At 42.8% G+C, this 26,440-nt stretch overlaps 1 protein-coding gene across 1 annotated transcript; it reads right to left on the bottom strand.

The window, feature by feature from the left end:
- Positions 1–1,625: 1,625 nt before the first annotated feature.
- nfil3-6 (nuclear factor, interleukin 3 regulated, member 6) lies at positions 1,626–5,401 on the bottom strand. Its single transcript, XM_012818303.3, has 2 exons — positions 5,010–5,401; positions 1,626–3,884 (listed from the first exon to the last, which is right to left on the bottom strand). The coding sequence occupies exon 2, from the start codon at positions 3,826–3,828 to the stop codon at positions 2,605–2,607; it is 1,224 nt and encodes a 407-aa protein (XP_012673757.2). The 5' UTR covers positions 3,829–3,884; positions 5,010–5,401; the 3' UTR covers positions 1,626–2,604.
- Between the last annotated feature and the right edge of the window lie 21,039 nt (positions 5,402–26,440).

Below are 26,440 nucleotides of genomic sequence, written 5' to 3'. Positions count from 1 at the left end.
CACACACACACAGAAATGCAAAAATTAGTGAAATTGTTATTGCTGGCTAGGTCTGCATAACCTATGCTGCAAGTTATAGCCTACAACTAAACAAGATTCCAATCAAAGCAATGGCACTACAAGATCAGATGAATCCTATAAATCATTTCTTTTTCAACATCAGCTAAATGTGGGCGCACAGAATTTCCCCAGTGCAGTGAGTTTTATATATCCAAGCTCCCTTTGACTTTCATAAATAAATGTTATCTTATTGGTCTCTTATAATCAAAACTTTTTACCACATACGTATTTCTTATGGAATAATAAGGATGTTAGATACAAGAGCAAAACTTTATTCTACCATACTTGAAAAAATATATCCTATTAGTATCACATCTTTTTGAAATGGTGAATTATTCTGTTGTATTCTGTTCTGTATGCGCTTGATTCACTTGTTTGCAAGTTTTAGTTTTACGTTATCTGTCCACCATCACATGTCTGTCACCTTGTCGGTTGAAGTTCCTGAAAGGCAGAATGAGTCATATTTACTGGTTGCTGTTTGTAAACACACCATTCAAAATGGGCCCCTCCTCTCTGGCTCAAGAGCAAGAGAGAGCAAGGAGAGAGAGAGAGAGAGAGAGAGAGAGAGAGAGAGAGAGAGAGAAAGAGCATGAATAAAAAACAGAAGATACGGTTGGAGTTATCAGTTAGTGTGGTAGTGCAGCGCAATCTTACAGTATTGGCAAATAGGACCTAGAAGAAGACTAGAAGAAGGACCTAGAAGATGACAGACTAGAGCTAGTACTCAGACATGAGGTTGACCACACCTTAGTATTAATTCTATCTGTCTGTGAGAAGGAGTAACGTCCCGCCCACCAAAAGAAAGAAAAAAGAACAGTGAGCCATTCTTTTGAACAGCTTCTCGGAAAGGAACAGAAGCATAAGATCTGGCTCCCCTCAAAGAGACCCTATTCCCATCACTACGTGTGACAATCAAAAATAGACTTTCTATTCATTGCCGCCGAGAACATGGTGGAGTCTTTGGAGGGCAGAGCTCCAGCTGAAGTTACACAGATAATGAACCGTGATTGGATAAAGTTGGGGCTGTGTCATCATTTTCAAAAAGCTTTTGCATGTCCACATTGCAACATAAGGGTTGCGTTTTCAAAAGTCTCCACTTTGCAACCCGTTTTCAAGAGTATGCATTTTCAAGCCCCGACAAACTGTGTTGTTGTGTTGACACAAGGTCAAAACACAACAAAACCTCTCAGTTTTCACAAAGCTTTATTTTAACTTTAACCTTTGTTGTGTAGACAGGTCCTCACAGACAGACAGAGAGAGTATTTTCATTGGTATATCTTGTCTTTGTGAGGTGTATTGAAGATAATCAGTTGTCCGATTGTAAACTTCCTTGCAGTTTTGTACTGCTGATTTTGTACTGACATTATGTTTCACCACCAGTGTACTGTTACCCACTGTCTGTCAGAAAGCCCTGAACTCTTGAAGCCACATGTTGCTCCATGGCCATCTCCCCCTAAGCACTGTATGTGTTGGAGTTTCTTCATTAAGTTGCAACTGATTAACTGAAAACATTATAAGCTCTTTGGTTGTAATGTGGGGGTCATCAGTATTAATTGAAAAAGAAAAAGAGTTCAAGAGTATTTTAATACATATTTATTCACATGTACAAAACTCGCAACATAAGTTCACAAGACACAAGACATGACAATTTCCATCATCAAATGTAAGTTAGCAGTGTGTGTGCTGTAAACCCAGGTCATTTCAAATGTCCTGACACACACATCCAAACACACAGAGTGTGAAGTGATCGTGTACCCCCTGCTATGCCCCCTCCCCTCCTACAGGGGTCCTCTCAGCTTCAACGCTGTGGATTTAATGAAAGAGTAATTAGAGTCTCCCTTGTGTTTTAAAAACAAAACAAAGCAAAGTGATGATTTTAATTTTCTGTTCAAATGGTACCCCTCTTTGGCCTTCAGGGGGCCCTGGTCCGCCGACATTTCACTCTGTCAAATGTTTCTAATTCAGCTAAGAACCAGTTAATCTTTTCAATTAATATTCAGCTTTCTCCCAACCCCTGCAGGACTATAGAGTGACCTACAGGAGGTGAAGTGTTGGACTGAGTGATAAGCGCCTCTTTTTGAAGAATTTGTGTTTAGATTGCAGCCTGTCATTTTGCCTCTGTGATAAAAATCAGACACTATATGGAGCTGGAGCCTTTTCAGTGTTGGAGGCAAGAGCGAACAGCTAACGTAACTGGCACTGTGTAGCCATACAAGGGCAGTGAGGTGGGATTGAAGTTAGTGACTAGGGCAGTGAGAAACAACAGTGTTACACAACATATTTCACATAAACAGTTGTACATTGAGGAGTGTGTTAGGCAGTTGATTATTGTGTGATCTCTCTTTTTGTATCTTTCTTAGCTGAGATTCAGCAGAGGTAGAGTTGTGACAGGTCCAGTCCATTATTGCTCTCTCCTTCTGTGTCCTCCTGTTCTTCCCATCCCTTCTCCCTGTTTGCATGTTGTGGAGATGAAGAAGGCCAGGCCAGGTCTGCTTTGGTGAGGTGATGTGATGTTATTCAAAGGGGTCTCTGTGTTGGTGCTCATTAGTTGCTTTTGGACACCATCTGTGCAGAGAAGAGCCTCTTCAGCTGGGCCACTTCTTCACTGAGAGACGTCAGCTGGGACTTGAGCATGTGGGTGGCGGCCTGACTCTCGTTCTGCCCCTGTCCACCACTGGGGGCGGCGTGCTCATAAGGTGTTGGCCTGGCGTGCTCTCCCTCCTGGGACCAGAACCCTGCAGCACCTTCCCCTCCGTCCACGGGCGGGTGCCAGCTCCTAGCGGCGGCGGTGGGATGCAGAACGCCACGGCTGTCTCCCGCTGGTGCATCGCTGCCACTGCCACTGCCCTCTCCACTGCCAGGCGTCTTGAAGCGCAGCTTGTGGGGGAGGCACCTCATCCCCTCTCCACCATCTAGCTTCCCGACGACGGCCACCATAGCTTGAGAGAGTTCCCCAGAGAGGTGCAGCGCGATGGGGGAGCGCGCCGACCCAGCTGCGTGGAGGAGGCCGTCACCGGCGGGGTGGTGCGTCTCCTGCTCCTCGGTGCAGTGTGGGGACAGCTTGATGTCGCGCTCCCCTGCGTGGCGCTCCTCAAAGAACACAGGGCTGCCCACGCTGGAGCCGCCCGGCGTGGAGAAGCCAGAGTCCTCGGACGACATGCTGCCCGCGTCACCCATCGCGATGTCGCCCCTGGCTGTGCTGGAACCCAAGCTCCGAGGCCCCAGCTGAAGACCTGAAGGCTGAGACACAGAGGGGTGACCCGAGTGGGGAGAGGGCAGGTAGCAGTGCTGGGGGGTGGGGGGTGACTGTGTGAGGGGCAGGATGGGCACATTAGACGGGTCCTTGACGAGGCCGAAGCGGAACTTGAGTGCCAGCAGCTCGGCCCGCAGCCTGGCGTTCTCCTCCAGGAGGGCGAGCACACGGGTCTCTAGCACCATGTCGTTGACGCGCCGCTTCTCCCGCGAACGCTTGGCCGCCTCGTTGTTCTTCTTGCGTTTGTCCCAGTAGCTATCGTCCTTCTTGTCCTGTGGGATGAACTCCCGCTTGCGTCTTGCCGCTAACGCCTGGCTCTCGCTCATCTCCGGCTCCTTGCGCTTAACTGCAGTGGTGCGCCCCAGCAGTGAGCGTGCCAAGAGGCTGCTGGACGTGAGGATAGACACGGCTTCATCTGTGAACGTGCTGGGAGAGGCCATTTCTACCCCAAGGACTCCATGCTCTCGCATCTCCTGAGACTCTTCGGGAAACACTCCTGGTGCAGTAAAACTCATTGATGACAGGTTGTTGTTGCACAGCAAACCTGAATGGCTTTTGACAATGGCTCCACCTTGTGGGGAAAAAGCGAAAAATACAACAAAAGATTCGGTCAGGCAGTTGCGTAAGATCGCTTACATTATGTAACTCTAGTCTGCCCCCCCCCCCACCCCCCAAGTTGTTGGAGCTCCACTGAGAAGCACATTACGCGAAATGACTTAATCGAAAATCAAGACGGATCTATTTTCAAGCTGAGCTGTTATGCTCTCCATTAATAGTTTTCAAAGAATTACTCATAACTTCCCAGACGTAGGCGTTTTTTATTAGTAGGCTACAGCTAAACTGTCGACGTTTTTTTCATTGGACGACTTGCTGTTGTAACAGTTAAACCCTGTCTATATTAATAGCCCTAGACTAGAGTCTCTTTGAACCATTCCCTGTTTTTAATTTTTATTTTCAAAGGATTTGTCAAGGTCGGTAGGAGTTTGAATGCCGTATCTAAAGTACTACTAGTGATTTTACATAAGAGACAACGCGCTGTGCATATTCAGGTTTAATGTATCGCTTGGTCATACGCACAGAGTCTAGCGACTTTTAAATATTATTAAAGGTTGTTTGTAATTTGTCTACAATGCTGCGTCTGAAAATCCTGATTTAAACCTATCCTGACCAAACCGAATTTGAAAGTCTAGCCTACTTGTAGCCTATTCCCCATTCCAACCTATAGCCTGTGTTGAACACCAGACCACCACACTAATTAGCCTACACGATACCAGAGATAGCCTACGTCTCAGTCTCGTTACGTAAACTGTTACAGCGCCTGACATAGATTCGCCGTGTCCTTATTCTGACTTCGTTGAATTTGAGCTCCGTAGACTATTCTTACATTAGATTATGCTGTTCTCTTATTAAATGGTGTCCCCCATTCTGTTCACTTACCACCGCAAACTGCTTCTATGAGCAAAGTTATGTAGCGGCTGCCGATTTTGGCAAAAACATGTTGGCAAGAATAGATAGGCTACCGAAAAGATGTGTAACTGTTAACGTTAAAGCTGCCTCAAACTGCCGCACGACATTACAAATTAAAAACATCATTTTGCCTTACATGACATTTTAACTCACGTAGTCTATCACAACGAACAAGCGAAGATAGAGGCTATCGTTAAAAGGTACAGACTGTTGGGTAAAGTATAATTACCTTAGATTAGCGAATGACCAGAATCCGGTAACTTCGCGGTGTTCTTTACTAAAGGACTGATTTCTAAAGAAATAATACTTAAAAGCCACCTGCAGTAATGGATTCAGCGACAGCACTAGAAAACAAATCCCACACTCCCTACAATATCCAGTAGCGACTGTAACATGTTGTTTTCACTGCAACCCTTCATTGGTCCGTTCTGATTCGTCCGTGATGCCCCAGCTCCTATTTGTGTCTTTCTATGTGAAGTTCAGGCGAGGACGGCCACTATCCCTATATGAACCGCGTGGCTTTTCGTGATAATGTTCTCAGGGACCGCCTCTTCTGGTTTCACAACCCACCCCATTAGCAGAAGGCCCGCCTGTTCTCGAATAACGCATCCATTTCTAAAACCATTGGATAATATTGTTCGAGTACCCCACTCGCCTGTCTCCATAGAACAAATTAGGAATCCTCCGATTACTTCAGAAAATGACGTGGAGCAGTTTCTCTAGTCAATTAGTGGAGTGGGGGTGGAGCTGAGAAGATTGGTCGTTGATCATCAGGTTAGGTGTGGTAGCATCAGTAGCTGTAATGGTAGTAGAGACAGCAGATTATTCTAAATTACAGGTAAAGGAGGGTAGGGTAAAATGGGGGTTACTTCAGTTGACCTATATCCAAGGGAATATGAGACATAAATATAACTAATGCATGGGTCTACAACTCAAATTCAGGGTGTGTGCCATCAATTAGAACCTTAGCAGTGTGCCTAACTCAAGCAGAAAACGATATGTGGGATCCCAAAAAAGTGGTCCAACTGAGAGGGTAAATTGAGTAATCTGAGAAAAACTATTGTATTAACCAGATTTGAATGTGTTTTAATGTGTTTAGTGTCTTTAATACAATCATAAGTGGAATCCACCATTCTGCTGGTGTTCATTAGAATAAATATTATAACTAGCTAATGTGTCTACAGTTCTGAAACCTGAAGATGGTTTGCCAAGTCTCTAGGTATACTAGACATGGAAGTCTTAAATGGAATTACATTTTTATTCTTTTGAGGAACATTCACAGATTTTTTTTCCACTTTCAGTATAGACTCTCAACTGTGTTTGGTAAACCTGCAAACTTTTTAGGCTAGAAACATAATATAAAGACCAGCATGTCACATCATGTTCTGAAGATCCCTAGAATCACAAACTTTGAAGCCAATGATATGAACACTAATGTCACATATGTAGGGAGAATGCTATTCAAAATGGCAAAAGAGCGATGCTTCTACGACACTCACAAGGACGTAAACAAAAACTAGGGCTAGAAGCACATGACTACAGAGCCTCTATCAGTTTTTCTTCAGTAATTACATGATATAACCGCTGTTATGTGTCATCTAAAATCTGAAATATGTCCGTTGTTGATTGTGAAGATGCAATTCTAGTTTAAACACCAAATATTTGACTTAACGTCATGTGAACCGGTGGTTCATCTTACCCCCCAAGGCTGATCTTCACCATTTTGGGAAAAGTGCTTAGTCTAGCAACCCAGAGCTACACCTTTTTACACACTGCCAATTCATCTCCATATCTGGTCAACCCAGAGCTACACCTTTTTACACACTGCCAATTCATCTCCATATCTGATGAAACCTTTTAAACTGAGAATTTTTATTTTTTTTATGTGAAACTGTTATACCTGAAATGCCCCAAAACAACTTTGACAGGCATTTCCACCTCATCCACATGGTTCTGTCTTCCACAGCAAGATGACAAATGTAGAGTAAGGGAAACACAGGGGCACCAGAGATCAGATGACACAGCAGTGCATAGATCAGAGTTCACAGCTGACACACTTACATGTTTGACCTTTTGACCTCCCGCAAATTTGAACCCTTTAGTGCACATGTCCTATGATATCACACATGTCTTTGTTTCCAAAGATCTCAGAGGTGAGTGCTCAGAGCACAGACTCTTCCTCGTTCAGCAATCAGAGGGTTGCTAATTCGATCCGGACTCCTCCTCACCAAGTGTCAAAGTGTCCTTGAGCAAGACACTGAACCCCCAACCAACCGCCCCCGATGTGCAGGTTGCCACCATCCGCCATCGGTGTGTAAATGGGTAAATGTCTGAGGCGTTGGTGTGTAAAGCACTTTGAGTGCTCTATGAGTAGAAAAGCGCTATATAAATGCATTAGCCCTGGGAGTCTACCGGTGTCTAAGTTAGCCCTTAGATGTGCAGAGACATTTATAACCTGGAACTAACCTATTGACCAGACATAGTGGCAGTCAGCATTGGCTTTGAGTGATAAACATTTGGCACTGGAGAACCATCTAATTTGCCCTGAACAGATAGAAACTTTCAGGGCCAAATGCAGTCACGCTGGTCTGAGAATTTTATATCACACATTTAGCCTTGAGCGTTCCTATTGATTACATATTATTATTCATACGCTTATATAAGCTTTGTCTGTTGAAAATATTTCTTAAAAGCATTTCTTTTAGAGAGCATTTGTTTGTTTGTTTTTTCAAACATTTGTTTGCTTGTTTTTTTCTCCCCCTGAAAGGGATGGAGTGGACAGAAGGTGGAGGAAGAAGAAAAAGGCGAACATTACTTACTGTGGCTTTAAATGAAACAGACACGCTCATGGTGTGTTTGCTAACAAGGGATACCTGCAGATAGTTACAGAATCCTGATTATACAAAACTTACACTGCACTTACAGTTCATTTAAAGACGGATTTACAAAGTACACTGTGGCCTTGTGCTGTACTTCGGTAAAGATTATACATGGTTGTGGTCTGTGTTGCATGCAATAAGGGTTAAACATGTCTTAATGTTCTCAATTGTTACAGTGTGACATAAGAAACTTTGAGTGAATACCTCATAATCAGTGTGCAGATCAGAACACTGCAAACACATGCTGAAAGATGGTCAAACTAGTCAATCTGATCGCCTGCTGTAAGCTGTTCTTTAAAGACTAACCTTTAATGGACAGAGGTACATCTTCCTTAAAACAATGTTGGAAATAACTTGGTTTTAGAGTTGTAATTATACTGTGATGCTAAAGACAAACAACCCTAAATCTAGTTTACATTCTACATTTGTCATCTTGCTGTGGAAGACAGAACCATGTGGATGAGGTGGAAATGCCTGTCAAAGTTGTTTTGGGGCATTTCAGGTATAACAGTTTCACATAAAAAAAATAAAAATTCTCAGTTTAAAAGGTTTCATCAGATATGGAGATGAATTGGCAGTGTGTAAAAAGGTGTAGCTCTGGGTTGACCAGATATGGAGATGAATTGGCAGTGTGTAAAAAGGTGTAGCTCTGGGTTGCTAGACTAAGCACTTTAGGGGAAAATTTTCCTCCAGGGCTAATGCATTTATATAGCGCTTTTCTACTCATAGAGCACTCAAAGTGCTTTACACACCAACGCCTCAGACATTTACCCATTTACACACCGATGGTGGATGGTGGCAACCTGCACAACGGGGTTGGTTGGGGGTTCAGTGTCTTGCTCAAGGACACTTTGACACTTGGTGAGGAGGAGTCCGGATCGAATTAGCAACCCTCTGATTGCTGAACGAGGAAGAGTCTGTGCTCTGAGCACTCACCTCTGAGATCTTTGGAAACAAAGACATGTGTGATATCATAGGACATGTGCACTAAAGGGTTCATATTGTGTGGAGGTCAAAAGGTCAAACATGTAAGTGTGTCAGCTGTGAACTCTGATCTATGCACTGCTGTGTCATCTGATCTCTGGTGCCCCTGTGTTTCCCTTACTTGTATTGTGTTGTACTTGGCAGTGAGGGATCTACTAAATGAATTCAAAGAATGTACATATGCCCTGTGACAAATCCATGTGTTTATTATTCTTGGTCTGTCTTTTCTACTTTATGCATGACACTACTATCTCTTTCTTTCCGGTCTGCTCCACTGGTTCCCCCGGTGCTTTCAGGTGGCTAGCACTAATCGCTGCCTCATGGTCACTGTGGCACGTCACCAAAGGAGGGACCCGAGGAGCCCTGACCCACTGTGCTACATAACCTGCCACTGCATTCTGCCCTGCTCTTCATAACCTGCCACTGCATTCTGCCCTGCTCTTCATAACCTGCCACTGCATTCTGCCCTGCTCTTCTTAACCTGCCTGACTTCCTGCATTATTGAACCTGAGACACTTCCTCATGTAACAGTGAATCAGTCCTCAGGGACCTGACCATAGTTACATTACCTGGCTATGTAATGTTTTTACACTGTTAATAACTGTTTAATAACCCTCTGAGGATTGAAGAAATTGTGTGGTCATAAGTACCTTTCCTCCCCTGTAATATAACATAATATCATATCATATTAGAAGGGCACTCAGAGACCTCGCAATGTTAAAGTTACACTTTGCAACAATTTTACACTTTTTGATGTTTTATAGGCAACTAGTTTTGGTACCATCCTCAAATTCCTTTTTGATAACATATGGTCATGTGAAGGACAGATAAACACCTGTGTTTTCCCCACTTGCCATCCAGGACATGCACTATGTAGTTCTGTGTTGGAGGCTGGAACACCCGGCAAAAATGGAAGAAAAGCTTACACAGCATGACATTGCCAGCTAAACTGCCAAAAGACACCAGTTAGTGTGTTGGCATGCTTCTGTCAGTGCCAACTGGGCTGTTGGTGGTGTTTGCAAGGTTTTGCATGCCTTATAGGTAGTTAGCTTGCTAGTTTTGGAACAGAACTACTTATTTCTGCTTTAACGAAAGTGAAATTTATTTGTGTATCCGTAATCTTGCAGACAAACCACAAAACATAACCTCTTTGGTGAAAGTAATAATATAATTTAAAATAATATAATATAACGACTTATACACTGCACACCAAAACATAAACAAATATCATTGCAAACCACCCTGCCATGCATTTATAACTTGGCAGAGACATGGACATGGAAAAGGGGTCAAGGATAGGTGACACAATGTGTTCCTTCCTGCCTGCTGCCTCTCTCTGTCAACAGTGCTTTAGCCCCACATGCCCGCAGCTCAGAGTGCTTATGAGGCCCTTCTATTTGGGTCACTGTTCTAATGACTGACTGATGGATGACGGTTTCATGGCCCGCTTCTAATGCACAGACTTCAAGCGTAGGCAACGCTTAGATAAATCATCATACTTACGTAACACCCTAGAGTCCATCTATGACATTATATATGTATAAAAGCATAGATGTTTCTACATTTGATGAACAAAACCTTCCAAGTCTAAAAATAGAGCATATTTAAAGTGGTGTGTAGGTGTTTTATCAAACCATACCACAATAGCTATTCAGCACCCCTTCTTGATGTCAGCATCTTGTACTATAATGCTATGAATTTTTTTCATATTGGTCATGCATACACATTCATGACACACACACTCACACACACACACACACACACACACACACACACACACACACACACACACACACACACACACTAATACACACACAAACACACACATGCACGTAGATGCATCTTTTCATAGCTTGACCTCAACAGAATTGCCTCTGGTCTGGGTGTAAAAACACACTGATGCCTTTGAGGACCACATTTCTATTTCTGGACTCCAAAATACGTCATTGTGTTGGCATGACAACCACTGGCAGTTGCTAAGACAGAGGTGGAGAGTTATGAAATAATCACGCACAAAAAAATCAATCATGTGGCACATACATCAGGCGAGAAGGAAAGATTTCTCGAGATTACTGCGTTAAATTAATCTTGTTATGCAAGATGCTGATGGCTGCATTTGATTTTCTTGCCGATGCATGAATCATTGGTTTCAAAGTAAAAGTCAAATGACTTCAGTATTGGTAACAAGACACTCCATAAATCCCAGTCTAGGTCCTTCAAGTGGTAAACCCTGCACGCTGTCAGATTGCTTTGAAGTCACTGAGTGCACTTGACCTGATAGCACGTTCAATTTTATTAAAGCGGCTCTAAAAGGCCATTGAGCAATGCTATACTTTCTCATTATACATTGTGAGGTCCATCTAAGCGTGATTAGAGCCACTGTTGGTCACTATTGGAACTCCCCTGTGCTTTATTTTATGCTTGACATTTTTTTTACATAGCTCTTGCACTGGGCAAGGGGACACGAGGTGAACCACAAACAGCGAGAGGGAGGGGGAGAGAGAGAGAGAGAGAACACTATGAAGGTTATGTAACACTACTCAGTACTTGCGTAATACATTCATAATCAGTACCAAGGACGAATATAGCTGGCCTACTTTCCGGCTAGTGATTCAGTGTCCTAAACACTCCATGCAACACGCACAATTTCCTGATGCAACTGGGCTACTATTGTGTACCTCATCTACATTTAGATAGGATAGGGGCGATGAGAGGGGGTGTTGTAGGCCTCTCTCTCTCTCTCTCTCTCTCTCTCTCTCTCTCTCTCGGTGTGTTCATGTTTCATTCCACTCGAACGACTTAAAATGCGGCTAGTGACAAAAATACGCAGTCGGAACATACCGTAGGCTACCTCAAATGCTCCCCGCAGTCATGTAATGTTTTGCATTATTAAAAACAAACCCACCTACCAGAATATCAGTTTCAGCGCAGAGTATGTAGATGGTATGGTGGACAGCAGTTTATCATGTGCTTGCTAATCCTTTTGAACTCAATTTAAAAACAACATATTAGATTGAGCCATTCTAGAGATTAATTTCCTTTGCGCTCAGCCACTTGTTAGCCTATATGTGCCATCACAGCCTCTGGAATCTTAACAGTGGGGTCTGCAAATGGGGATCGTGTCTGTTTATATGCCCTGGCCTGGCACCATTAACACTGATATAATAATATTTATTACGAGACATGTAAACCAGCTTTCAAAGGCTCTGAAGCATAACCAGTCTATTATAAGTTTTTGAAATGATGTAATGTAAAGAGTGGATTTTGCCGTAGTCAATTTTACACCAATGAGCATAAATACCACCAATATCAGTGAGTCAGATGACTTTAGATGCCTTGAGCCTTTGTTCAGAAACTTAGGGATATCCTACAACAAGCTCAAATGCAGTGCCACTTGTCAGTGTCTTTCATGAGGGATTTTTCTGTATTCTTGAGGATACAAATGTGCTGGCAATGACGAAAATGAAGTTGTCAGCAATACCATGAGAGATAGTCAGAAGCCTACATACTTTCTCTAGGTTGGCATGATTCTACTCTCTCTTTATCCAGCCGTACATTTTTTCATTCAGGGTGTAACCATTCAGATATTTTTTTAAGACAATTTCATTGGCTGTTGCTACGTTTGCACACTCAGCCTAGGAAGTACGAAAATGGGCGCTGACATTTGCGCATTTAAGCCCGAATTATAGATCTGCGTCAGTGTCCGTCCGTTTTACGGATGGGCGGGGAAACAGATTCGAACGGATTCGGACGTACTGTTTTTCTCCGACGGCTGTGGGTGTTGAAAACAATTCACCGCCAGAACAGTAGGTGGTGCAGCGGTTTTTTGGTCACAGATGAGCTACTACGCGACCTCTTTGAGTGATAGAATTAGTCGATTGTTTAACTCCCTCCTCCCAGCCGTCACGTCATCAAGAGCAACAGGTGTAGTCAAATGGGTCTTTGAGACACACTACATTACAATGGATAGTCTGTCTAACGCTATATATTCACTTGAAAAGGCAAACTTATCTCCATCATGGTAGGTATTATTTGTGTGAAAAATAGTAGCAATCTATAACAAAATGATATGCTTAGCTTACATACACTATAGAAACTATTAAAAACGATTCAATGAAATGAATACTATCTCATTTTCTTTGGTATTTTTTGTCATATTCAGATTTGTAATGATGATTGCTGGGTAATATGTATGCTGTTGTCCAATGTCAAGTCTCTATTTGATCATGTGACGAGACGATATGATAGTTTAGGCGCAACATCTGAACGTCAAGACCAACAAGCTGACTGGGCAAATAAATATCTGTGACAACGTGATTACAGGAGGCAAACTGGTATCAGGGAAGAAGTTAAAAACAAACTGTCATCTGGAGAGTTTAAAAGAATACAAAACGAGGGGGAATCTACTGTATGGAGATATTTCTGCTTAGTAGTCAACCCGGATTGATTAAACCTGGATGGTTGGGGGAGAGAGATGAACGTCAAAACCGACAAACTGGGCCAGAGGCAAAAGCACCTGCAAGCTGAAAACAATGGCTTTCAAATAGAAGCATGATAAGGCATTGAACATTCCATATTTAAATATCTTAATAAGTAGTCAAGTCAACGTGTCTGCCTCACGTGATGGAGAAGTTCGTTTTTGAGAGTAAAATAAATCACATTTAGGATAATAGCCTTCTTGTGTGCGGGGATTTTTTTTATGTCCTAGCTGTGACACCAGTTTGCCTCCTGTAATCGCGTTATCAGGGAATAAGTTAAAAAATAAACTGTCATCTGGAGAGTTTAAAACAATACAAAACGAGGGGGAATCTACTGTATGGAGATATTTCTGCTTAGTAGTCAAGGCATTGAACATTCCATATTTAAATATCTTAATAAGTAGTCAAGTAAACGTGTTTGCTTCACATGCTTCTCCCCTGTACAAAAGCGTCGGCTAAATGACTAAATGTAAATGGATTAAACCTCGATTGTTGGACTATGTAGATCGTTTTATAACGAACTTTGTGCACTTAAAGTTTAAAAAAAAAAGAAACTGTCATCTGGAGAGTTTAAAACGACACTCGAGGGGAAATTTACTGTAGGCCTATGGAGATATTTCTGTCGGATGGCATCATATTCTATGCGGATTCTAATGAGGCTGTTTGATATGTCCAATGTAAGAAGTGTGAAGCTTTAATGAAATATGATTGATGCCATCCTCTTTCTCCACAACATGGATTAAACATCGATGGTTGGACTATGTAGATACTTTTATAAGGAATGTGTCCGTGTACTTACATTTTTCAAGAAAGATAATCTTCAATGGTAAGACTTGTTTTATTCGCGCCTCTTCTGGTGTAGCATATAACGTGAGTTTTATTTAGGCATATCAGATGCATAGCGTGTGTAATATGTAGGCCATTTCATTCCGTTCTTGCAATGTGAATAATTCATTTCAATATGCTTATATCCCTTTTGTGCGCGCTTGTGCGTTTAACGGGGCTTGTTTGTGAGCCAGTGCATTTATCATTCATCTGTTGATGCTCGAGTTTAATAAAGGCAGGCTATTCTTAAGAAACGTATGTAAATGTGTCAGTAGTATGAACAGTTGAGACATTGACTCATTGGGGTTCGGACTAAATATTTTACTTGCTGTCGGGCTGGGGTAGGGCTGGGACAAGTCAGCGCGATAAGGCATTGAACATTCCATATTTAACTTGCCGGAATAGTCGCCCCATAATGCCGTGCGGCGGGCACATACTTTTCTCGATGTGATGCAGCGCCCAAAGATGTTCTTTAACAATGTTCCTTACTGTTCTAATTGCATGTCGTTGTTCTGTGTTGGGACGGAGTTTATACAGGTGTGTGACGGTAGCACAGTCTGTTCGTGATAACTTGTAGCAGGGCATAAAGCATCTTAATAAGTAGTGAAGTCAACGTGGATTCTATGGATTAAATTCATTTATTGACACATCTTTTCAGGACGGCCACAGCGCTTTAAAACGACGTGTTTATAAGTTACATTATTCAAAGATGGAAGATAAAAGGCGAGATAATCGCCAGGTGTAATAAGCCTACTTTCTCATTATGTGTGTGTGTTAGGGTTTGTAATGCAATGGTGTTGGCTGCAAGTTAACTCCACTTCACGTTAATGTTAGCTTTTGTATATGAGCATTCATTTCAACTGTTCCATCATCTGAAATATCACGGTGTCGAAAAACAAACCTTTGATCTAAACAGAATATTCAGTATGGAATGGGAATATTTCAGAGCAGTATATCTTTTATCGCGTTTGACAAATATGCTCCGATTGCTGTGATGTCTCCTGTGAGAATGGGATAGTATTCTCTCCTATGAATTCGCGGTCATTTGAGCGTCCTTATAAGTGTTTCAGAAATATCTTCAGACCTCTTCTGTTATGTTTGTTCATAATCAACTAGAAGAAGCTTGTGAGACGGTCTACAGGCTATTCATAAAAAACATACGTAAATGTGTCATTAGTATGAACAGTTGAGACATTGACTATGTCTGGTTGGATTCCGACAATATATTTGAATGGCTGTCTGGCTCGGGCACTACTCTGTCGGACGCAGGCCAGGCTCGGACAGAAATATTCGGCTGATCCACACTCTATAACAGAATAGGAACAGATAGGGAATGAAACAGGAAATGTGAGATTCCGGAAATGATGTCGTTAGGAAATGATTTCGTTAGCGGACCGTTCCGTTCGTATCCGAAAAAGTTACAAAAATCGAGAGGTGCACGTCGGTGTCCGTCCAGCTCTCCGAAGGGCTCGGATGGGCTCGGATGGGCGTTCCACCACGGGGAAGGGTGTTGCCAAGGCGTGGCTATGTGTCCGTCTCCGTCCAAATGGATAACTATAAATTAGCATTAGTTTCAAGGCACTTACTTCTGACACCGCCGAAACAAACAGACCTGAATGCCACACGAGGATGCTCATTTCTTATACTACACTCATGCAAGAACTGTCAACAAGTTATCTAGTCAAGAAGGAGGTAAAAAAAATGTTGTGCTTTCACAACACCCCCCAACATCTAACACTCCTGAGAGACAAGGAGCAATACAATGATGGATCGAAGAAAGACATTTTGTCTTCATCACTTCACTTAGAAAAAACGCAGGGGCAGTTTATGGGGAAAATGTGCCACTACTCCAGTCGTAGAAGTATTTGTTAAGGCTAACTGACTGAGGCCATTCCAGCTTGCCTGGCCTCCCTGCGCTTTACACGCTGAAGCAATATTATTTTACAAATTACTACAAGGTTGGAGTACAAAATTAAACGATATCACGTAATATTTACGTAATTAAATATTTTGTTTTAGTATTTACTATTTGATCCTGTGAAGAAGATATCAGCTTGTTTTCATAAAGTGTTTTTGTGAAACATGATATCTATATCAGTTCACTGAAAGGTGTAAATGCATTCTTCTTTCACCTGTGGAATTACAGTGTAAAATGCTTCTGTTACAACAGTGAAACCCCCTATGTTTACTGTTATGAATCATTTCTGGAATATTCAAAACTGAATAACTCATTGATTTAACAATAAAGGTCTGTGTGAGGTCTACGTGTCTAGCATAATGCCATTTTCCAGATGGAGACTTGGATAGATAGAAGGGAGTTAGAGAGAGTTTGGTCAATAGGCTATTCTAATTCGCTACAAATGTGACTGCGTGTGCCCATGTTCACTCTTCCATGGTGGGGTGGTTTTTGCCTTTATTCTCTTTGGAATTGTGGCACCCGTCTTGTCATGGATCTGAGAGATCTCACTCTGAAAACAACTCGGTCATTCACTTATGCTGAGACACTGTTTGTTACCACCCAGTAGAGTGTGTGTATTTGTGTGTGTGTGTGTGTGTGTGTGTGTGTGTGTGTGTGTGTGTGTGTGTATGTGTGTGTGTGTGTGTGTTTGTTTATGCGTATCCACACTCGTACAGTATGTGCCCTTCTTGTGCAATATCCCGACACCTATGCCCAGCCTCCCCTTATGTAGCACAGCGCTGTGTGTAGGAGGAGGCTCAGAACAGGAGACTGCTGTTAGAGCTTAACCCAAAGTGACTCCTGGCACCATTCCAACCAGCCAACCAGATGCCATGGCTATGTGCCAAATCTCAGAGCGCGCTCTGATTGGCTGTGAGTGGGCTCTGTCCCAGAATGCTCCCTGGGCATTCAGCAGGCTGACATGAACTTACATCATGTCACTCTCTCCACAGCGCACCATGACCCAATCCCCCCGCCCTGCCAGTCCTCAGCCTAGCCGCTCCACCCCTCCCCCCAACCTCACGCACGCCAGGGCCAGGAACTTTTCCCCTCTATGATTTTCCCTTGTGAAATGGCTGGTGATAAGCTCCAGTTCAGCCCGCTCAACCTAGCAATGTTTCGTGGGATCTCAAGTTCCAGACCAGGCAGATCTTCTTTGATCAAGACAAAGGAAGGCTCACATAAGACAGTAGGGTAGAAGGTCCACAGTGTTCTCAATGTGGAATCTGTTCTGTCATGCATGGGAAGGTCTAAGATGTCTACTCTGTCCACGTTTACGCTTCTTGGTGGACACGCTTAAGTGTTTCTTGGAAAAAAGGGGTGTTCCTAGAAACTGTACGGGGCATAATGTGGATTGCTGTACTGGAGTATAGCTTTTAAGCTGTTTAAACCACTAGAGCAAAGAAAGAGAGTTGGTTTCCAGGTCTTGGCTGACCTCAGCTATTCATCATTGCATTGTTATGTCAGCTGTGTTTGTTACGCTGCTAATGGCTGCTTATTGAATCAGACAATGGCGTTTCTGTTGAATGTGAGGGTGGAAGTGTAGGAGCCATGTGAGCAGAGAGAGGGGTATTCTGAGGACAGACTCACCACAAAGACCACATTTGTTGCACTGTTTACATAGTTCGGAAACGTGCCCCATTGGCTAAATGTAGATTGGTCAAATTGACATGGGTGTTTGGTCTAACGTCACCCAAGATTTGACTCACTTACCAGCTGCCCCCCTTCAGAGTAACCCGAGGTACAGACACATCCACTGTGGTAACTTGATGATGAAAATGAGATCATGTAAGGCCATTGTCAGTCCACGATTGTACCATACATACAAAACCAGAACAAATACCATGTGGAATGTCCAATAATTACAAGTACACTATCACACTCGCCGTCTCACAAATGAACAGCTAACTCACTGTGGCACTCTGCAATAACCCTGGATCACTATAATAACCACTGTACAATTACACCTACAAATCATATTTATTTATTTTATTCTCAAAAACAAAATGTGCAGTACATTCCACCCTTTACTGTATAACTATACAGGCTGTATATACTGTACTTCTTACCTCATTCTCTTCCATTTAATATTTATCCCTGCACTCTCCACTCTTTGCACTATTTGTTGTGTTTACAGTTCACAGCTCCTGTATATAGCCATTTCTCCCTGTATATGTTTCTTATATTTCTTAGACCATTGTGCTGTTGTGTTGTATTGTGTTGTGTTGTGTCGTATATTTTGTGTAAGAACACTGAGAGCCACTTAACCCGGAGTCAAATTCCTTGTTTGTGCAAACTTACTTGGCCATAACGTGTTCTGATTCTGATTCTGATTCTGCTCAGCACTGAGGTTTAACAAAGGTGCGTAGGTTCATTAAATATGTAGTGATCATCCAGAAACTGTTCAAGCACCGTTTACAAGCTGATCTGAGCACTTTGGATATAATCTTTATTAAAAATCGACAAAACCTAAACACCATGCCACATTTGAATTCAATGGAATGATTCCAGAACACAGTGTGTATTAATACTGTATCTTGCTGTACATTTCTATTCTATGTTGAGGGAGGCGAGTTGAAAAGTTTCAGTTGCTTGTGTTAGACATAGGTGTTATGAAACAGTGCTGGCATTACTAATCATTTACAGAGAGATTAAGAAACATACTGAGGCATTCTTTAAAATTATACAAATTGTTTCCACACAATTACAGCTGTGTGCAAAGGTTTGGGCACCCCAGAGCAAAATCCATATTTTGTTGATTTTTCGAAGTGAAAAGAAGGAAATACAACCCCTGCAGCAAAGGAACATTTTAAAATAAGGATTCACTGTTACTAAGTTTTAAATGATGCCATGTGCAAAAGTTTGGGCTTGCACTTTCAAGTCATTAAAGCTTTATTGTTGTCATGGCAATTCCAGAAGCTAATGAATTCTCTGACTCCTCAAATATAGGCTCCTCTCAACAACTGACCGAGGATCTGAATGAACCTATCAGATGCCCACAAAACAGCAGATGGTTTTAAAAAGATATAAACGCATTTCTAATTTGCAGTTTCCAATGACTGAAATGGCTGTAAAGGGTAACCATGGAAGTCAAGATGAGATCTCGAGGACCAAGAAAACTTAAAACTGCTTGTCTGCTGGGCACAAAGCCAACCAAACCCCCTCATTTGACTCAAAAAACCTGCAGGAAGATTGATCTGACACAGATGTGGTGGTGTACCATCTCACTGTGCAGTGCTGCTATCACAAACATTGTCTACTAAGAAGGGCCATCTGAGGGAAATCTTACCAACGACCTATTCATAAATGTTAATGTATGAAGTATGCAAAATAAGCCGAATTCGATGAAAAGAACCTCTTGACAACTGTTAAGCATGTGGGTGGATCTGTTCTGCTTTGGGATTTTCTAGCAGCAAGTGGCACAGGAAACATCATAGAAATGAAGAGAAAATTGATTCCTCAGGATTCCTTTTTAGGATTCCTCCTAAATGTGTCTTAGAACTTGAAGTGATCTGCAATTAAGAGTGGGAAGATATTAGGGATAAAGAGACTTTTAGCTGTCAAATCTGCCAAACTAGTGTTACTAAGTGCTTACTAAGACCCCATGCAGACGGACTCTAGTTTGCCTGAACCCGGGTTCATTTTTCACACCTATTTCACACCTACCCACTTTTTACATCGCGTGCACATGAACCCAGTGAATCCGATTGACTCAGCTGTAGTACATCCCCCACGCCTGTTGGTGGCGCTTTGGTGCTACAGACAACTGAAGAAAACAGAGAAGAAGACAGGAGCATGCTATCAAAATAACATATGACAGTAGTTGAGCTCCAACTAGCAACGTTTAGCTTAGCCGCATAGCCTACATTTAATCTGCACAGTAACACATTATGGTGGTTTATAAAATCAGTGGTAAGAGCAGACTGTAGGTTAAGCGAAAAATAATTATATTTGTTATTGATAATAAAGAGTTTAGAACAGTGCAACTGTGCAACAATGTGCAACATGACATGTCTGAGTTGTTTAAATGCCTGTGCTTTATGGAGATGCTGAGCTTGAGCAGGAGAGACCACAATGCAAGTGCTGTGGATCCTGAATGTTTCATGGTTTACAATTGCTTCCAATTTCATGGTTTTATTACTAACAACAAATGTAGGCTATTGTTGAGGGCTTTGTCCTTCACGTACTGTAGGCTACCTCTGAAGTAACGTTAACGCTAGCTAGTAGCTATCGCTATCGTTGTCTGACAGGACTAAAGCTAACGTAACATTCATCTGTTTTGAAACTTCCGTCTATAATAAAAAAATATTTTCACGTCAGATTTGCTCATATAGGCTATTGCTGACACTTTTAAAAACTGTTTTTTGAAAAATGGTCTGATGCAAATAGATTAAACAGTGATAGATTAAAGTGTGGCTTGTTAATGTCATCCCTTTCCTAACAACAGATAGATAGATACATTTGCATTAATCCCGTTAGGGAAATTCACGTGGAAAAGGAGCAAGGTAATAGGAAGAATATATTTTTTTAAACTGGAGAGCTGTTATAACTGGCTGCCAAACTCACTGCGCCATGGCAAACTATTCAGTTATTAAATAATGCCGGTTGTGTCCGTTGTTCTGGCTGGTCTAATGATGCGATCACGTGGGGCAATCGGATTAGGTATGCGGATAGCGTGCAGACGAACACCAACAGCAATCGGATTCGGAGGTTACTCACTTTGGACCCCCGATTCGAGGGAGTGCGGATACAGTGTGCGGATACAGTGCGTTCGTCTGCACGATAGGGCTATCTGTACTCGGGGTTCACCGGGTCCAGACAAACTAGAGTCCGTCTGCACGGGGTGTAAGTGTCCAAACATTTGCCCAAGCCACGATTATGTTATTAAGTTCTTAATTACTTAAGAAGTTACACAGCATTAAAATGTGAAGAAAGCCTCATTGTTTAATGCTTTAACAAGGGTGCCCAAACTTTTGCATACAACAAAGTTATACAATATGTTGACAAAAAATCCAATAAGTAGGACTAAATAAGTCATAAGTTAACATAAAATAATAAACGTCTAATCAAAATATGAGATCTAATATCGAATGATTAACACAGAATTGAACAATCATTAACTAACTAGCACATAAGAACCCATTTTTCTGTTAATATTTTAAAGTCTCACTTACTTACTAGTCACAGTCAATCATTTTAGATCCTCTCAACCGAAAAAAAGTATGATGACACCAACGGTCTGATGAAGTAAAAAAAAAAAGGAGTGCAGGCTGGGCCGTTCCCTTCTTCAGGCGCGGGAGTAGGAGTGATGCATTCCATTGGTTCAGCAGATGGTAAACTCTCATGCTTGATAGGGAGGACTGTTCAGAGTGGTAGAAGACGGGTCATTGAGGCCAGTAGTCAGGGATGACTCATCTCCTGCTAGTCAGAGCCAGTACACAACTGAATCCTCATATCCTGCATTGCACTCGTACTCTCAGTGTCCTGGTCAAAAATGTATAGGTCACCCAAGTTGTCAATATTTTATATTAATTGTGATGAAGTGCAAGTTTTTATTCTGTCTATATCTTATCACTTATGTAGACATGCAGTCAAGCCCATGCAGACCATTTTTTTTTACTGAATGGAACCCTCAGACAGTGCATCAAACAGTATGGTCATGAAAGAAGATATCTAGAATCAATGCCACATGAACAGGCAAACAGAAACAGGTGGGCAGAGAAGCATAAGTCTGTGCGCACACTAACAGTCACGGTCTTGGACAACACAAAAATGAATCTCATTTGAGAAAGTTCTAATGAACTGAACTACAGTGCACTTTGTCCTTCATCCTTTTAAGTATGCATAACTTCTTCACCACATGTCTGCCCGCTCTGCTTCAAATAAATGTTCTCCCTCTTTTATGGAGGGGGGTGGAACTGAGCACAACTGCTAACACAGCCTCTGCAGACTACAGAGCCACTGGCAGGAGCTCAAGCAGTCCATACAACCTGGGTGAGATTTAGATGAGCGATAGCTCATCTCCTGGAGGTTCCTTTATCTCCCCACATCTCATATATCTCATTTCAATTCACTGCTCTTTTACGAAAGCAAACTTTTCTCCCAGGGCGCACGGCTGACGAATATTCACCACTGTGTCGTCATCATTGTGTAATTCTCCCGGATGAGAACAAGACCATGTTGAGGGGCTCAGTCACTCTGACACATTTGGCATGATGCAATTTTAACTCTGCATCTGGGCTGCTATTTGCTCTCATTAGAGGAGCTAAAATAGGAGCTGCCATGGAGCCGTGTTTCATCTGTCTCATACACCCCCAGACCACCACTGACGGATGACTCATGCTGCCAGGAAGGAGAGGACGGCTCCGAATGCATCAAATTAGACTCAGCGTGGTTTCACAAGAGTTGAACACTGTGATGTCAAATGCACTCAAAATTTGCAACCAGTTTGACATGTAATTTTTCAGAAGCTTTTGCGGTAGGATTTTCAACTACAGGAGAACCAGGAAGATGCCCTTTTTGCTATTTTCAACTGTATTAAATCCACCTCAGCGATACATTATATAATTTCTACACTCAGTGTTATATCAGTACATTATTAATATTTCACAACAAGTAGCTGTGGGTCATGGCAAATAAAACTTGATTATGTCTTCTATGTGCGTCACTAAAGATTGGTCACACATTAAAGTGTTCCCCTTCGCTTGTGACTCATAATTCCATAAGTGTTATGTAAGACCTTCCTTTTCTCATCAGTGTTCCACATTTGTAGTGCCCTTGATGTGACTTTGAAGTACCAGCTAAATGGAAACAGCCTCGGTGTCTTGAAATTCTACTACCCCCTTCTGGTTGTGACTGAAGATTGTTCAACCTTGTTGCATTGTGTCAAAGCAGGAACTGCAGTGTGCACATAAAAGCAATGCCTTGCATAGTGCTGCACTCTAGTGGAAATAAAATTAATTTAATTCATTGGATAAATAGAAGAACATTTTTCTTTGAACAAAACAGACAAAATGTTGTCAGTGAAATTACCTTGAATTGTGTTCTAGGGAGCATTCTTGACTTTTAGTAAATATTTTCCTGAGACAATCATCTGAAAAACCAAACATTCATCAAATATTTTTTCCTTTCATGAATCCATTTCAGAATCTTTGCTATGGCAGTAGTGATGTCATAATGTAGTGTCATTTCCACTGCTCCCAAGGAAAAGGCCAGAGTTGCCAAACAGCCCTGTAGAACAGAGCAGCCACAAGGCCCTCTACCAGAGGGGGAGAGCAGGGACACAGGACAGGCCAGCATAAACCACCAGCACAAAGGTGGCTTGGCTCAGAGAGCGATCAGCTGGACCAATGCTTAGAAGTACATCAGTGCAGCAGCCTTTCTGATGTCCCTGCTAACCCATGTACACATGGGCCCAATGGTCTTGCTAAAGTTCCATCCTAAGGTCAAGACTAAGGCTGTGGACTGGCTCATGGGAAAGATCTCAGCACGTGAATGCCAGGGTGGAGCCGACCTGCTCTGCCAATTGGTGGGCAACTCAAAGCAGGGAGAGCCAGCAGTAGTAGTGGGTGCTGGCCTTGAACGGCTGCTTCTGGAAGCTGATGAGGCTATCCTCTTCCGACACAAACCATACAGTTCAGCTATCAGAATGTTTGAGGCAGCGTGTTCAGACTCACAAGGGGCTAACCAAGGACCAGAGACCAAAAGAGAAGAGAAAACAGGGGAAGAGGATGGGGAGAAGAGAAGCATAGCCAACGGACTCCACAGGATGATATCTTCTGCAGAGGCTGTGAGCTTGCTGTTGAAGGTGCTGGGTCAGTTGAAGCTTGGTGAAGAAGAGGAGGTGAACATACTCCCAAACATCTCCCTCATTCCTGGCGAGCCCATCATGAGCAGCATGTTTCGGCATGGTGTCATCACAGCTGCATACCCACTACATGAAGTGCCAGTTCTAGAACATCTGGAGATGAAATGGAGGGCCAGTTGGTTTGGTTTCAAACCCTTTTGCCAAAGGGAGATTCTGGAGGACATCATGGATTACTTTGGTAAACCAGTGGCTCTCTACTTTGGCTTCATGTGGGCGTTGGTAAATGCTCTCCTACAAAGGTCTGTGCTGTACCTGTGTCTGCATGTCTGCCTGATGCAAGAATGCAACACACCTTTCCTCTCTCTCAGTGGGTTGGTGTGGTCAAGGCTCTTTCTTCATGGCTGGAAGCTGAAGAGTAAAACCCTGAAGGCTGAATGGCTGGATGTGCCAATGCACAGACAAAGGCCAGGATCTCCATCCTCCACCCACCAGAACCAACTGAACTACTCTGTTGACAGAGGCTTGAAAAGGTTCCTGCTCTCAGTTCTTTTCCTGACCCTCACTGTCCTAATGTCCTTCACTGCGACTGCCACTTACCTCCTCATAGATGGGAAATTTAAGAGCCATTTCCCAGAAGACAAACACAGATCCTCATATTCCCATCTCTACCTCTTCCTTCCTGATGTCTTTCTGTCTATTACCATGACAGCTTTGGACTTGTTCGCCGTGGAGTTGTCTGGGAACCTTAACTCAAGGCGAGCTTCTCCCAGCTCTTCAAGTTCACTAGGAAGTCAGCACTACAACCAGCAACCCTTACTACCTGAGCTTGTTGTCTTTTGCCTCTTCAATCACTTTGCCGTGCATTTTTACCAAGTACAAAAGCTGAGAGAATACTCTGCCCTGGGCCAACGGATCTCAGTGCAGCTGGTCACCCAGTGCGCCCTAAACCTGCTCCTCAGCCTCCTGCTGCCCTACGCCAAAAAGCAAAGGGTCAGGGGGGTTAACTGGACTAAGGCGGGCATGCCCCCAGTGCTGCAGCAGATCCAGAGGCAGTGTGACTGGCCAGCCAGCGATAACAACCAGATCCACTGCTACCTCGAGCTCCTGACAACTTACTGCTATGTCATGCTTTTCTCCAGCATAAACCCTCAATGCGTGCTCTTATGCTGGATGGCTGTTTTCCTTAAATCCTGGCTAGACATGTGGCGTTTAGGCTGGGCAGTGTGCCGTCCGGTCCCTTGCCAAGCTCCTGTCAGGGGCATAGACTTCTGGCAGGAGGTGTTCGTGGTGGTGGAGGTGTTGGCTGTCCTGGGCAACACAACTCTGCAACTGCACTCAACCGAGGCAGAAGAATTTCTACAAAACCAAAGTATGTGGGAGCTGATGCAGGTGGCACTGGGGCTGCAGGTCATCCTATTGGTACTGGGAGGAACTGCGGCAAACCTAGTTTTCTGCTTCTTCCAGGCTGTTGGCTGGCATACAGAGCAGCCTGGCCAGCGCCTCAACAGACACCACAGGCTCCATCGACGGCTGCAGCAGCAGAGGCTGCCACCAGAGGCCCAAGAGTAAGGCCCAATCTATAGAGGGCAGTGAAGACTGGATTCAGCTGAGAGACAAGCAGCACAAAATAAAAATAAAATTGCTGATCATACTGTATGTAGATAGTGACCTTTGTTTCACAGCTAAATAATGAATGGCTGTAAGTGTATGTGTCCCCTTTTTAGAATAGTAATTATTTTCATTAACTAACCAAAACAACCCTGAGGACTGGTCTGGTTCCTCAGTAACTAACCAAAACAACCCTGAAGACTGGTCTGGTTCCTCAGTAACTAACCAAAACAACCTTGAGGACTGGTCTGGTTCCTCAGTAACTAACCAAAACAACCCTGAGGACTGGTCTGGTTCCTCAGTAACTAACCAAAACTACCTTGAGGACTGGTCTGGTTCCTCAGTAACTAACCAAAACAACCCTGAGGACTGGTCTGGTTCCTCAGTTGACAGCCTCCTGAAACTGCATGTTATCATTATGTAATACAGTAAAACACTGAAATCTTTCAAAATGGGACACAATTACACCAACACAGAATTTATTTCAGTGACTTGCATTAATTACATGCATTAAAGGGAGCAATATCTTGAAATCTAGAGCATTTTGATTTAAGACAGTGTTGTTGCCTTGCATTATCATTCATTATTATTATTAGTATTACTATTATTATTATTAGTAGTAGTAGTAGTAGTATTACTGAAGGAGGAGAAGAGCAAGGATGAGTTTCATCTCACTGTAATTTATTAGTTAATTAAAGATGTCATGAAAAACACAGAATTTAACATCAGTGAATGGGTGGTCAAAAACATGTGTAATTTTAGCGATGATATTTCCATATGACTGAAGTTTGAAGATAGCTGAACTGCCTTGGACTTCACCAAAGTGGAATGAACCCCTGAGCACAGACTCCCAGTGGAGCCGTGGTTGAGAGTGAGCAGAAGAGCCGAAGAGCAGGGGGTCTGTGTCTGGAAGCCAGACCAGCAGCTCATCAGTGCAGAGAGGAAGGAACCAAAGTAGGGATATAGTCCAGGCAAAGTAGCGTTTAACGACAGACTAATTGTAAAATAATTTTTTTCAGCATAGATCATTTCTATGAGGGGTCCAGAACAATATACTAAAAGTCCTAAGAAATCCTAGTTGAGGAAATATGTTTAATTCTCATCAATCTGAGATGTGTGCTA

The sequence above is a fragment of the Clupea harengus genome, chromosome 1 (assembly GCF_900700415.2).
Source record: "Clupea harengus chromosome 1, Ch_v2.0.2, whole genome shotgun sequence".
Taxonomy (NCBI): Eukaryota; Metazoa; Chordata; class Actinopteri; order Clupeiformes; family Clupeidae; genus Clupea; species Clupea harengus.
This window is presented reverse-complemented; position numbering and strand designations above follow the sequence as displayed.